The sequence below is a fragment of the Ceratotherium simum genome, chromosome 37, assembly GCF_057802395.1.
Source record: "Ceratotherium simum simum isolate JZ-2026a chromosome 37, ASM5780239v1, whole genome shotgun sequence".
In the NCBI taxonomy this organism is placed as follows: domain Eukaryota; kingdom Metazoa; phylum Chordata; class Mammalia; order Perissodactyla; family Rhinocerotidae; genus Ceratotherium; species Ceratotherium simum.
The window spans coordinates 20,005,025-20,019,580 of NC_141936.1; the positions used below are offsets into that span (position 1 = coordinate 20,005,025).

At 52.6% G+C, this 14,556-nt stretch overlaps 1 protein-coding gene across 3 annotated transcripts; it reads left to right on the plus strand.

Annotated features, from left to right (window-relative positions):
• Positions 1 to 3,300: 3,300 nt before the first annotated feature.
• Positions 3,301 to 13,490, plus strand: DNPEP (aspartyl aminopeptidase). Of its 3 annotated transcripts, none has more exons than XM_014785322.2 (15): positions 3,301 to 3,358; positions 3,949 to 4,042; positions 4,128 to 4,216; positions 4,317 to 4,430; positions 4,685 to 4,810; positions 5,025 to 5,155; positions 5,386 to 5,461; positions 5,551 to 5,658; positions 6,399 to 6,476; positions 7,465 to 7,548; positions 8,802 to 8,962; positions 9,369 to 9,408; positions 9,512 to 9,613; positions 12,829 to 12,996; positions 13,356 to 13,490. In XM_014785322.2, the coding sequence occupies exons 1-15, from the start codon at positions 3,353 to 3,355 to the stop codon at positions 13,404 to 13,406; spliced, it is 1,428 nt and encodes a 475-aa protein (XP_014640808.1). In that variant the 5' UTR covers positions 3,301 to 3,352; the 3' UTR covers positions 13,407 to 13,490. The 3 variants fall into 3 exon arrangements, with proteins under 3 accessions (XP_014640808.1, XP_087280905.1, XP_014640809.1); XM_087424779.1 differs by lacking the exon at positions 3,301 to 3,358 and adding an exon at positions 3,426 to 3,444; XM_014785323.2 differs by lacking the exon at positions 3,301 to 3,358 and adding an exon at positions 3,747 to 3,850.
• The last annotated feature ends 1,066 nt before the right edge of the window (positions 13,491 to 14,556 follow it).

Genomic DNA, 14,556 nt, shown 5'->3' on the forward strand with positions numbered 1-14,556 from the left:
CCCTTGACCCTCCGACTTCACATCCAAGACCATTCCCTTATCCAGAGACGACCACTCTCCTTCCAAACCTGTTTCCATGCATTTACATATGTATTTACATAAAATCTAGAAATTTAGTTCATTATGAAAGTTTTACCTAAATGCTCTTGCCCTGTAAATATTATTCTGGAAATTGTTTTTTTTTTCCACTCAACAATCTATCTGGAACTTTTTTCTATTAACCTCACATTATTTTTTTTCTGCCACATGGTACTTTAAAACACTGTCTCAACTTTAATGTGCATTCAGGTCATCTAGGGATCTTGTTAACACAAAGATTCTGATTTGGTCGGTCTGGGGTAAGCCCTGAGGGTCTGCAGTTCTAAAAAGTTCTCAGGTCTTGTAGATGCTCCTGGTCAACAAATCACGCATTGAGGAACAAAGGTGTAGAGAATGAGCGAAGTTGTGTGCTACAGACAACCTGGACCAGCTCATAAGAACTGACTGTCAAATTTCCAAGAATTTTGTGATCCCATTGTTACACATAGCAATCATTAAAAAATTAAATTATATAAACTTACAATTAAATAAATCATATTAAAAACAGATAATAAATACTCAAAAATCATCACTTTCTCAACTATTTTAATACAAACCTATGCTCTTGGGGTTATTTACGTTGATTATATCTGTATGGTGGAAATCTATATGATGCTACGCTTTTGTGCATCTCTTCCCAACTCCACGTTCAGTTCATGTTGGCAGCTTGGAACCAGCCACGGGGAGGGTTGACACCACAGAAATTAGGAATAAACGCATGTTACCCCAAGCCTTCTCCAACATTTTGTACTACCAGTCTTTTTCTTTTTTGCTAATCTGACAAATCAAAAACGGGATCTCATTTTTAACTTGCATTTCCCTGATTACAGTCAGACTGGGTCTCTCTTATGTTCATTCGTAGGAATTTAATAGTATTTCTTGTTCTTGTAAATAGGACTTTTTTACCATTATATTTTCTAGTTGATTATGGCACAGGAAGGCTGATGATTTTTAGAATCAGACCACCACTCCTACCAGTTCTAATAGCTTGTCAGTTTATTTTCTTGGAGGTTCCAGGGACTCATATAACCTACAAATGATGACAAGTTTTACTTTTCCGTATATGCAGCTGTTTATTTGGTTTTGTGGCGATGGCTCTGACTGCAGGTCCCCACTGACCACCGGCGGTCACGGCTGGTTATGTCTTACTTCTGATTTGAACAGGACACTTCCGATTTCCCCACTAATATCTGCTGTAGATTTCTGGCAGACAGCCTTTATCCTTTCTCTTCCCACTTTCTTAAGAGGATTTCGTTTGGGTTTTTATCAAGAACGGATGTTCAATATATTAAACGTTTACTTTCCCTTTCTACGTTACGCACTTTGGTGATATTTGAACTTCTCACATTAACCTGTGCTCTTTTTTGTGATCAGAAGAACATGAGAGAGTCTTCTTTTTTTTTTTTTTTTGTGAGGAAGATCAGCCCTGAGCTAACATCTGCCTATCCTCCTCTTTTTGATGAGGAAGACTGGCCCTGGGCTAACATCCATGCCCATCTTCCTCCACTTTATATGGGACGCCGCCACAGCATGGCTTGCCAAGCGGTACATCAGTGCACGCCTGGGATCCGAACCGGCGAACCTCGGGCTGCCACAGTGGAGCGCGCGCACTTAACCGCTTGCGCCACCAGGCCGGCACCGAGAGTCTTCTTTAAGTTAAATCTCCTTCCCTTATACATTGTACCCCTGTCTCAGCTCTTTTCACTGTAATTAAGTGTGTCCCCAGTAGCCAGCATCTGGCCCCTCAAATGAAAAAGATGTTCTCCCCATGTCCCACTCAGCACTGAAACTTTATACACAATGAGATTTCAATAAACGGTTAGGGGGCCGGCCCCCCTGGCTTAGCGGTTAAGTGCACGCGCTCTGCTACTGGTGGCCCGGGGTCGGATCCCGGGCACGGGCCGAGGCACCACTTCCTCGGCCATGCTGAGGCCGCATCCCACATACAGCAACTAGAAGGATGTGCAACTATGACATACAACTATCTACTGGGGCTTTGGGGGAAAAAAAGGAGGAGGATTGGCAATAGATGCTAGCTCAGAGCTGGTCTTCCTCAGCAAAAAGAGGAGGATTAGCACGGATGTTAGCTCAGGGCTGATCTTCCTCACAAAAAAAAAATAATAAAAAATTAAAATAAAAAAATAAATTGTTAGGGAATGCCATGAATTTAACCCATCACCTGGTGTGTATCTTCTGGAACACTAACCTGCAATATCTATTCCTTTGAAGTGAGGGCTGCAGGACCTTCCAGCTACTCTTCCCCGAACATTCCCACCCCAGGTCGAACATTCCCACCCCAGGTTATAAGAGGCACATTGTTCCGTTGACCAGTAATCCCTGGAGTTTTGATAACACCCCTATGTTATCTGTTGGGCCCTGTTTTGAACCTAGGGGCCACCAAGAGTCCTGATCAGAATCTACAGCTAGGCAGGTGCCTGAGTTTTTTAAATTGCTACTCACCACTCTTGACATATGAATACTGGAATTGCCACCAAGAACATATGGAGGTTTTTTTTCCCTGTCGTTTCAGGAAATGGAAAGAGTACATACAGATACAAGTCAAATCCCACATGCATCCAAACAGCTGTGTGATCTTGGTCAAGTCATGAACTTCTGTCCCTCAGGGCCCTCTGTGTAACATTACACAGAGCAAGGTGCATAGAAAAAGGCCCAAAGAAGATCTGAGTGTGGATTGTTCCCAGGCCCCTGGAATCGAATTAATCGAGTCCAAACCCCACCTCTGGCCATTTACTACCTTGGACAGGTTACTCGTCTCTGTATTTGGGTTTGTTCATGGATAACATTGGGACAGTATAAGTACAAAGTTGATAGGGCAGTTGTGAAGATTAAACAAGGTAACACGTTAAGCTCGACCACCAAGCTAAAGCTCATCGTGAGCGCTCCATGAACACCAGGCATGTTGCTTTTATTATCTCAAGGCTGCCTGTGGAGAGAGAGAGCACTTTGTACAGCACCCGTTGGACCAGGTGAGCTGGCGGGGACGAGTTTTTTCTCGGACTCTGACCCGGGGGACGAGCGGGGACGGCGGCTCTCGGCTGTCCCAGCACCTCCGGAACGACAGAGGGCCCCCGCCACCGCCGCGGACGGTGCGGCGAGGGGCGGGGCGGACGGTGCGGCCTGGCGAGGGGCGGGGCGGACGGCGGGGGCGGGGCGGACGGCACGGCCTGGCGAGGGGCGGGGCGGACGGCGGGGGCGGGGCGGGGCGGGCCGAGCGCTGGGGTCGGGCGAGCAGAAGCGGGCCCTGGCGGGGGCTATGCAGGTGGGTGTCCGCCGCCGCCCCGCTCGAATTTCGATCCCAGACCCGACCCTGCGTCCGCTGGGGCACACGCTTAGCAGCGCGCTGAGGTGGGGGCCGCGCCCGATCAAAGCGAAACCGAAAGCCCGGCCCGGGTGACCTGACCTTCCTGGGTTGCCAAGGGGTGGCCTGCAGAGACTGGCGGGTGGCGGGGAGGTGGGTAGTCCCTGGAGAACACGTGGTGCAGGCCGGCTCAGAGCTAGGGGCGCGCTCGGACCTGGGGAACCCGCCGGGATTTCTCAACTGGGCAGGCACGTGGCGGGGGCCGGACTTAGGGGGCGGGGCTAAAGCTCGGATTAGGGGGCGGGCGCTCGTGGACGAGCTGGGCGGAGAGCGAGGCTGGGGTTGTGATACTTTGGCTGGAGGGCCGGAGCTTTCAGTGGAGAGAGGTTCGGCCCGGCGTCTGCGCGGCTCTGTGGGGAAAGGGGCGGAAGCAGAGGCTTGAGCCTTGGAGCGGTCAGTTCGGGGAGATTTGCAGGGGGGAGTCCCCGGAGCCTGGATGGTAAGTCAGGGGTCCCAGACCTCATCGGAGTCTGAGCGCCCCCCTCCTCTAGGTGGCCATGAGTGGCAGGGCCCGCAAAGAGGCAGTGCAGGCCGCGGCCCGGGAGCTCCTCAAGTTCGTGAACCGGAGCCCCTCTCCTTTCCACGGTAAGTGACCAGGGCAGCGGAGGAGGGTGGGCCCCGTGTGCCCCCTACCGGCTTCCATCGCTATGAGAGGCTTCTTTCCCTACAGCCGTGGCCGAGTGCCGCAGCCGCCTCCTCCAGGCTGGCTTTCATGAACTCAAGGAGACGGAGACTTGGGATATCAAGCCCGAGAGCAAGGTACCAGGGGTGTGGTGGGAGCGGAGAGGCAGGAACCCAGGCTGGGTCTCAAAGTCTGTGTGCCAGCTGGCTGGCTAATCCAACTCCCCCTCCCTGCCAGTACTTCCTGACCAGAAACTCCTCGACCATCATCGCTTTTGCTGTGGGAGGCCAGTATGTTCCTGGTAATGGTTTCAGCCTCATTGGAGCCCACACGGACAGTCCCTGCCTCCGGGTAAGGAACTGGGGCTGTGCTGGGGTAGGGGAGGCATCAGAAGAAGGAGTACAGGGCAAAAGAGAGCCCGGGGGGTACAAATCAGGGGCTCTGTTCACTAGAGCAAGGAAGAGGACTTGTCGCCCCCTTCCTCCCCACCTTGAGCCCTTGTCTGTCACAAATATTCATTTATGTTACTTAGCTTTGAACGGTCTGTCTCATCTCCAAGCCTTGTGTTGCGGCCTCTGATTCTCATTCCCCATGCTCACACTCAGGTGAAACGGCGGTCTCGCCGCAGCCAGGTGGGCTTCCAGCAGGTTGGTGTGGAGACCTATGGCGGTGGGATCTGGAGCACCTGGTTTGACCGTGACCTGACCTTGGCTGGACGTGTCATTGTCAAGGTGGGCACTGGGGTTGGACCTGGGAGGTTCTCAGCTTCAGCTGCTTGGAGATTGGCTATCACCTTTCTTCGGGGTACCTGTGGACAGCCCCCCGGGGCAGGAGGGTAGGGCAGTCGGGGTCAGAGGATCACCCTGGTTAGTCTGGGTGAAGTGGGGGCTTTACCTGGCTGTGGTTGGGAGGTGCCCTGGGCTGACCTGGCCTGGGGGGCCACAGTGCCCGACCTCAGGCCGGCTGGAGCAGCGGCTGGTGCACGTGGACCGGCCCATTCTTCGCATCCCGCACCTGGCCATCCATCTGCAGCGAAATGTCAACGAGAACTTTGGGCCCAACATGGAGATGCACTTGTGAGACTGGGCAAGGGCTGTGGTGACTGGGAGGAATGGGGGGTGGCACCAGTGATGGAAGGGTGATGGTGGGACCTGGGAGACCGCTCCTTACTGGGGACCACCATCAGCTTCTCCTCTTAGGACCCAGCTGGAAATTGAAGGGCAATAGCAGTTTCCCATCAGGAGATGCCTGAGCTCAGGGGTGCCCTCCAGCCCTCCCCAGCCCCCCATCACATGTCTCCCCACAGGGTCCCCATTCTTGCCACGGCAGTCCAGGAGGAGCTGGAGAAGGGGACTCCAGAGCAAGGGTCTCTCAGTGCTGCAGTAAGAGAGTCCCTGCTCATGGGGAGGGGTAGGCCGAGGGGGAGGGGGAGGAGAACAGAGCCTCTTCCCAGCATCCTTCTGCCCTGCAGGATGAGCGGCACCACTCGGTCCTCATGTCCCTTCTGTGTGCCCACCTGGGGCTGAGCCCTGAAGACATCTTGGAGATGGAACTCTGCCTGGCAGACACACAGCCTGCGGTGAGGAATGGCTGTAGGCACTTGTGGCTGGGGACCTCTGGGATCCCAGCCTGTCCCAGCATGTCCCCAGAGGCAGTCATCACCTCTGCCATTCCCCCGGTTACTATCATCCCTGTTCTTGCCAGTAGACACCATCCTTTCTGCCTCCAGGGCAGTGATTCTCCAAAGGGCAGTTTCCTTCTGCAGACCTGCCTACTCGGACTGTCTGGGCTGGAGCCTGGGACTTGACCTTTCCACAGATTCCCCAGGAATTTCTGCCACGGGTGGTCCCTGTCTACTGTGACCCATGCTGGCCTGAACCTCTGAGAACAAGAGGCCTGGCTGTGACAGCCCTGTTTCTGGAGCCTGTCCTCGTGTCCTTCCCAGTTACCAACAGTAGGAGATTGCCAAGAATTGGATGCTCGGTCCTATTTGAACGTGCACTATGGTCCTGTTTCTTGCCTTGTCTCCTTCTGTTTATTTCCTTAGCTTTTGTTGTGAACCTTCACCCCGCCCTTTTCCTGTCCCACAGGGAGTGTGTGGGAACTACAGGCCTCCATCTTCCTGTCCCTCAGCTGCAGCCCGGCCCCCTTCACCATTCTCCGCTCAGCCCTGTGCAGCGGGGATCATAGTGCCCTAGGCCAGGGGTCGGGGAGAGGTTGCACAGGAGGCTTACTCAAACTCAGGCCCTTGGGAGCAGGGGGACGCAGGTGAGTCGGAGCAAGGGGTCGAAGTTCAGGCTAACTGTCCTATCTTTCTAGGTCCTGGGTGGGGCCTATGAGGAGTTCATCTTTGCCCCTCGGCTGGACAATCTGCACAGCTGCTTCTGTGCCCTGCAGGTGAGGGGCTGGGGCGCTCCTAGGCAGCACATACCACCAGGACAGCTGGAGAGTTTGGGGAGGGGCTACCTCAAGCCCCAGCAGGTCGTGAGATGGCCGCTGGCCACCCCCGCAGTCTGCCGGTGCTGGGTGGCCCACGGGGAGGGGCCTAAAGCCTGCAGCCTCAGCATCTCTGCGTGGCGCCATCCTCCACTGGCCTGGGGCCAGGGGCTGAGGTAGGGGAAGGCGGAGAGGCTGTTTAGGGCACCAGTGTCCTGTCCTAACCTGCTTCTGCTGCTTCTCCCTTAGTTAACCTCTGCTTCAAGGGAAAGGCCCTAGCGTCCCGTAAGGCAGTATCATCCACCTCCCTCTGCCCCCCCACCCCAGGCTGAAGCGCCCCCAGCCTTCTCTCTGTGCCTTGGAACCTCAGTGGGGTGGTCTCTCTTCTTCCTAGCCACCTTGGTATTCCCCACCTTCTTTCTGTCCTAGTCAGTTCCCTCTCTCCTCACCCCTCCCTCTGCCCTTTCCTACCTCTCTTCCCTCCCCATCCTGTTCTTGGAGACGGGCTTTGGGCTGTATTTGAGACCAGAACCAGACCTGGGACACATGCCGTCTTCTGCCACCAGCTAGTCAGTCATGTCACCTTGATGGAGCCACAGTCACCTCTTGGACCTCGATCTTTTCACTGAGGACTATTAGTTTACATGATCTGTTTGGTCCTTTGGACTTGGCAGGATTCTCAGCCCTTCCCCTCCACCTGGCACGTCCTCCTGCCTTTTGCATGGGAAGGTGTGGGAGAAGAACACCCAAAGGGCGGTCTCCCATCCCGTTGACAAGGCTGCCATGCCAGGCAGTGCCCTGAGAGAGGAAGGCCAGTGAGAGCCCACGCCCACTTCGCTCTGGCTGTGATGACAGAAGGCGGGCGGGGAGTGCGAGCCTCCGTAGTGTCGGTGGGCTGTTAGAGAAGAAGGAAGGTGAGGATGATGCTCTCGTTCTCCCCTCAAACCAGGCCTTGATCGATACCTGCGCAGCCCCTACCTCCCTGGCCTCAGACCCCAACGTGCGCATGATTGCCCTCTACGACAATGAAGAGGTACGTAGAGGGCTCTGGGAGGGTCCCTTCTGTGGAGTCTTCCACAGCCCCCTTGTGCCAGGCACCCACCATGAGCCAGGGCTATTCTGGAGGCCACAGAGACGGGGGACACACTGCCTCTGCTTCCTTAGCACTTGGTCCCTCCGGCTCAGCATGTATCTGCTTCTAGTGTGACATACCTCCCATATCTCTCTGTGTGCCACGTGGTGAGCCCCTCGAGGACAGGGACTCGCCCTTTCATCCTCATAGTCCCAGGGCTCAGCTCATGGCGGGTCCTCATTGTGTGTGCGTGTTAGGATGGAGTCTTAGATGCTGTGACAGAGGTTGAACACGTGGGTAGTTCTCATGTGGCTGCACAGGTCAGAGTTAGCAGTTCAGGACAGTCTCTGCCATCCTGAACACATGGCTTCCATCTCGGCATCCAGGGGGGCTGTTCCAGCTCCTGCCGTCCTGTCTACACTGAGTTAGGAGGAAGGGAGAAAGGGCAAAGCAGGAGTGTACACCCATCCTTTTCAGGGCATGACCCAGAGGTGGCGTTCATCGCTGCCTGCGTTCCATAGCGCTTCGCGTGGCCGTGTTTAGCTGCAAGGGAAGCTAGGAAGGTCGTCTCCAGCTGGGTGGTTACACACTTAGCTACAACGTGGGTGTTCTATAATAGAAGACAGCACGTGGGGGTCCGGCCCCGTGGCTTGGTGGTTAAGTGCACGCCCTCTGCTACTGGCAGCCCACGTTCGGATCCTGGGCGCACTGACCCACCGCTTGTCGGCCCATGCTGAGGCGGCATCCCACATCCAGCAACTAGCAGGATGTGCAACTGCAACATACAACTATCTACTGGGGCTCTGGGGAGAAAAAGGGGGAAAAAAAAAAAAGGAGGAGGATTGGCAATAGATGTTAGCTCAGGGCTGATCTTCCTCACCAAAAAAAAAAAAAAAGAAGAAGAAGAAAGCATAGCAGTTAGCGGTCTCTGTCACATATGTAAAAGAGGATTGATCAGAGTGGTGGGGCACCTGTGCAGAGCCCAGGTGTGAGGGTCATGGGAGAAGGAAGGGAGGCAGTGTGGGAAGCCCACCAGAAGGTGCTGTTTCTGCTCCAGAGATGACTGTGGATTAGTTTGGGCCCAGCCCACCGTCAGATAACACCCCACGTTCTCTGCCCACTGGTTCAGTGGGGTCCTGGGCCAGTCTGGGCATTGGGCCCCTCTGCCTGGCCTCCGGCTCAGACCCCCAGAGCCACGTCCCTGCTGTTGCCAGGTGGGGTCTGAGAGCGCCCAGGGGGCACAGTCGCTGCTGACAGAGCTGGTGCTGCGGCGGATCTCGGCCTCGCCCCAGCACCTGACGGCCTTCGAGGAAGCCATTCCCAAGTCCTACATGATCAGCGCAGACATGGCCCACGCTGTGCACCCCAACTACCTGTGAGTCTACCGGGCCAGGCTCACGGACCTCACACAGCTGGAGACCTGAGCATACCCTGCCTTCAGGCTCAGCCTGGCCCTGGGCCCGAGCTTCTCCCCCTCCCCCTTCTTCCTTATTCTCCCAGGAGGTTCAGCAGGGACTTCCTTTAGACTGCTGCAGGGCCCAGCTGGGTCAAAGTAATATAACGCCTAACCCAGGTTTGTTGAATAGGCTCTGTCTATAAACTTACTTCCATCTATTGCTGGAGGCTGCTTGGAACACCGTGTTTAGCATGACTCTGAGGTCCTACCGGCCTGGGTGGGAAAGCATGCTGTGATCGATTAGTCATGTCTGCCATGGGAGAGGTGGTGGGTTGACAGGCCAGCTCCTGTGTGCCATCCCTGGCCCCTAATCTCTCTCTTACAGGGACAAGCATGAGGAGAACCACCGGCCCTTATTCCACAAGGTGAGGTGCTCCTGTTTCTCCCTAGGGACCTAGAGGCCTGGCTGGTTCTGGGCCTGTCACCCGTCTCTGCCTCACCCTCAACTCCTGGTTTCCCTCTCCCCAGGGCCCTGTGATCAAGGTGAACAGCAAGCAGCGCTACGCCTCGAATGCGGTTTCAGAGGCCCTGATCCGAGAGGTGGCCAGCAGTGTCGGGGTGCCCCTGCAGGTGAGGGCGGGCCTCGTCTGGGAAGGTGTGATGGAGAGAGTGGGACGGGGAGGCACAAGCAGATGGGCCCCGCATGAGAGGGGAGCCTGGTAGACAACCTTTAGTGGAGGGGGTCCCAGCAGAATGAGGAGAACGCGTTATAGATATAGGCAGAGCTGGGACCAGTGCTGGTGCTGCCGTGGGGCTCGCCCTGTGACCTTGGACTAGTCTCCTGATTTCTCTGAGTCTCAGTTTCCACTCCTGTAAAATGGGGTTGATAATGATGCCTGCTCACCTGGATTTCCGTGAGGATGAAAGGTACAGTGTGCACGTTGTGGGTTCGTCCTTGTTTTCCGCCCAGTGTCGCTCTCACACCGCTGGGGCTTCCATGAGGAAGTTCAGGGCCGGGGAGCCTAGCACTCCGATGCTCATTTTCATTCTTGACTTGGCAGTGGCCCATCTAGTCATAGGTGTATGTATAGAAAGAGAGATGATATATATAATATGTATGATGTATATATCAGGGACTGCGACCCAGTGGTCCAGTGACAGACAAGGCAGGCAGGTCCTGGTGAGGCAGGACGAGGACCCAGGCGTCCTGACTCCTGGCTCAGGGCTCCCTCTGCTGCACAGCCCCACCTGCCCTGTGTAGAGCTGAGTGGTTCACTCTCAGGAGGGCCTTCCTGAGGAGGTGACCCTTGAGCTGAGACCCAACTATTGAGAAAGAAGCAGCTATGGGCGAGTCTGGAGGAGGAGCTTCCCAGCCAGAGGGAACAAGTGCAAAGCACCCCAGGGGGACTGGAGGGAGCTTGGTCGACAGGGAGGAGAGGGAGCCGGATTGGGAGAGCCGGGGAGCAGGAGGGAGAGGGGGAAGCCTGCCCAGGCCGGTCGCGCAGGCCTCCTGGGCCGTGGAAGGGGGTTTGGATCTTCTTCTAAGACGGTGGGAAGACATCGGGGGATTTCTCTTTAATAACTTACGCCAGAAGCAGGTCATGTGTACTTTAGAAAATTAGAAAATACAAATAGAAATGAGAAAACAAGACATAAATCCCCAGAGATTTGTGTATATTCTTCCAGATTTTTTTTCTCTGCATATACTTATCATACATTTTTAAAAATGAAATGATAGTGGGTATATTTTTTGCTTCCTCTTTTCACTCAGTCCTCTCCACCATTCCATTTCAGTAAATTTGTATCTCATCTAATGCACAGATCGTTTTCTGTTTTCCCCACTTATCCCAAAAATATTCTTTAGGGTTGTTTGTCCCACCCTGGTACCCATTTCAAGGCCGTGTGTGGTTGTAGCTGGTGGATACATCGCTTAAATGTCTTTCAATCTCACACAGCCTCCCCTCCATTTTTTTCTTTTTTTTTTTTAAACATGGACTTGTTATAGAACCAGCCTGATCATCCCACATAATGTCCCACTTTCTGGATTGTCCGGTTGCTTCCGCATGGTGGTTTTAGCTTGTGCCTCTAGCCCCTGTAAGCTGGAATTCCTGTCTAAAGCTTGATATGTTCGAGTTAAACGTTTTTGGCCAGAAGACATCGTGACTGGGGTGTCCTTCATGTTGATCATACACGTGTTATCTGGCTGATCCACCCGTAGCGATGATAAGATTGACTGCTGGATTGGGGGTGCGCTCCGATCCCTCCATCATATGGGGCTTTTCTTCCTTTGACTGGACAGTAACCTGTACAAGTGATGAGTTCCCCGTCAATGAGACCACCTCATGGTTTTAACACCAATTGATAATCCTTGCCTAAATCAATAATTTTGTTAGAGTTTACTGAAAAATGCCCCCCCCCCCCAGTTCATCCCTTCTACATTTCATCCTTGTACGTTTATTAACTGCCATTCTTCTGTGAAATGGAACTTTTTCCCTGTCAACTAGAGCTGTTAGGTTATCATGAAGTACAATTCCTACTGGAAAGACAAGATAAAAGCTAATTCTTTACCTTTTTTTTTTTTTTTTGGTGAGGAAGATCAGCCCTGAGCTAACATCCATGCCAATCCTCCTCTTTTTGCTGAGGAAGACTGGCCCTGGGCTAACATCTGTGCCTGTCTTCCTCTACTTTGTATGCGACGCCGCCGCAGCATGGCCTCACAAGCGGTGCATCGGTGCGCACCCGGGATCCGAACCCCGGGCCGCCAGCAGCAGAGCACGTGCACTTAACCGCTACGCCACAGGGCCGGCCTCCTAATTCTTTACCTTTAATAGCCAATTTTCAAGGTGTAGTGTTTTAATAGCTACCTTAAATGGTGACAAATACTAAGGGTTTTTTTGTTTTGTTTTCCTTTTCTATCATTATAAAATCATAGATTTTCGTTGGTTCAATGTGATGTGAGGCACTATAATCATTTTATTTCATTCAAATTGTCGTAACTTTGACCAATGGGAGCCCTTTAAACATAACTTCTGTGTCCTTTGACATGACTCTTGAACGTTTCCTTGCTTTTTTGGCACGACAAGAAATCGCAGGCTCCTCTGGTTCGTTTCTCTCCCCAGACTTGGTTGCTTTTGATGGATAATGATATTAGAGACCATGTCTGGCACCATGAGTGTTGATTTTTTTTTGGGGGGCAGACAGTGCTTTTGGGTCATTTCTGTGAACGTAGCTAGAAAAAAAAACATGTATTTTGAAAATCACAAGTTAATACTATAATCCTTATTCAAAAAATAAGAATAGTTATTACTTAATTTATTGGATTTTATGATTGTTTTCCCTTACACTGAAAATCGTGATATCAAACATCATATTATGATTTTCTTATTTACTTTTTTACTAGAATATAAAGAAAATAGTTTCAAAATGACAGTAGCAGTATTTTTAAAAACACGAAAACTACTGAGTGATTTTTCTTTGTGTGTGTATGGGGAACGTGGAGTGTGTGTCAAGCAAGAAGGTGACATATAGGATACGTATTTCTTTTTCGGTCCCCATGCCTGCTATATGGAGAAGGGATTCTTTATGGGAGGCAAGATGATAGTAGCTGGAACTATGGTGGTGGAAGAACAGATGGAGAGAAGGAGACAAATTCAGAATATCCTGTCCTCTGTGCTGCCATTGAGTGTTGGCTTTGTGGTTTTATGCTGGTCACGTCCACTCTCTGAGGGGGTGGAAGTGGCCCATCTGCCAGGCCCCTTTCAGCTTGTGCACCTAAGGTGACTTCCTCCTTGGCCTTAATGAGCACAGACCACATGTTGCTCATGAACCTCTCCTCCTCTCCCCAGGATCTCATGGTCCGGAATGACTCTCCCTGTGGGTCCACCATTGGGCCCATCTTGGCTTCTCGGCTGGGGCTGCGGGTACTGGATCTAGGCAGCCCCCAACTGGCCATGCACTCCATCCGGGAGACAGCCTGCACCACAGGAGTACTCCAGACCCTCACCCTCTTCAAGGTGACTCCCACCCCACCCATCGCCATGGCAACTGGGCTCCTTCCCCCTCTAGCGCCTGGATTGGTTGCTGGGGCAACATCACCATCACTAAGTGGTTGGTCTGGGTGATGGGTTGTCTTGGTGCTGCCATGTAGGAAAAGAAGGGTCCCCATTCTTCTCAAGGCTCAGGGCCCTGATCAGCCCCCAGAAGATAATGAGAGGACAGAGAGGGGATCAGGGATGGGAAGAGGGACAGTTGTCAAGTGTGGGTGAAGTAACTCTGCCTGTCTGGCTGGGGCCTTTGTTGGTGGGAGGTGAGCAATGGGGCACCTCCATCCGGTCTCAGCTCATTCCAAATCCCGTGTTGCCTGCCATTTTAGGGCTTCTTTGAGCTGTTCCCTTCTCTGAGCCATAACCTCTTAGTGGATTGAGGCCTCTTGGAAAGACTTGTGCTTGAGAGGGGAAGTTCTCGGCTGAGCTGAAGCTGGATTATTAAAGTGGATTTTTCACTCAAACTCATTCTGTTGTGCTTATTTGGAGACTAGAGGGTTGGGAATTGGGCCTGGCTCGAACCTCTGGAACCAGAAGAGAGGGGAAGGCTGGGGTACGGGTCAAGGAGGCCACAGCTCCTGGGAGCTGATGAAGGCATGATTCCAGATCTCTTTTCTCTTCCTTAAGCTCGTGCCTGAAATGGGCAAAGGGTGGGTGGGATCACAATTGGAAGGTCATTTCTGCTCCCGTGCCCCATCCTCCCTTCTCCTCACCGTGGCCTCAACGTTCTTCCCTCCTTCCATTCCCAGAATAGACCAGGAGCCCAGCTCGGCGCTCCGAGGTCTCAGCACTCAGCATTAGCACCGCCAGAGCTGCCCTGGGCAGCCCAGGCTGTCTCCCACCCTCCCCCAATCCCTCCCCACCCCTCCCAGGTGATGAATAGAGAAGGACAGTCTGGGCTTAAGCATCACCCTTCATCATCCACTTCACTTCTCAGCAGCTGTTGTGTTACTTGGTCATATGTTACCAGGGAAAAAGATTATCACTGAAAAATCAAAATAGGAAAAGTTGAAGTCTGCTTGTAAACTCTTCCATCAAAATAATCGTGCTAACGTGTTTTTCCAATATTTTGGATACCAATATAAAAATTACTTTATATAAATATGACCATTTACATTTTTTAAATGCTTAATATGATGCACAAAACAATAATAATGCTGGTGGAGTTTAAAATATATATATATATAACTAAACTTTATGACCTCAATAGCATAAAACTCAGGAGAGGTAGGGGCTGGCCCTGAGGTGTAGCAGTTAAGTGCACGTGCTCTGCTGCTGGCGGCCCAGGTTCGGATCCCAGGCGCGCATTGGCGCAGCACTTGTCAAGCCGTGCTGTGGCGGCATCCCGTATAAGGTGGAGGAAGATCGGCACAGATGTTAGCCCAGGGCCAGTCGTCCTCAGCAAAAAGAGGAGGATTGGCATGGATGTTAGCTCAGAGCTGATCTTCCTCACAAAAACAAAAACTTGGGAGAGGTAAACAAGTTCAAGTGTATTAAGTTTCTTGCAATGTCCAGGAAGAGAGTGAAGGC

Excerpts from the sequence above, each read along its gene's own strand:
- DNPEP (XM_014785322.2), top strand. Across the intron at positions 4,811-5,024 it reads CTGGACGTGTCATTGTCAAG|TGCCCGACCTCAGGCCGGCT; the intron begins GTGGGCACTGGG and ends GGGGGGCCACAG. Across the intron at positions 12,997-13,355 it reads AGACCCTCACCCTCTTCAAG|GGCTTCTTTGAGCTGTTCCC; the intron begins GTGACTCCCACC and ends CTGCCATTTTAG.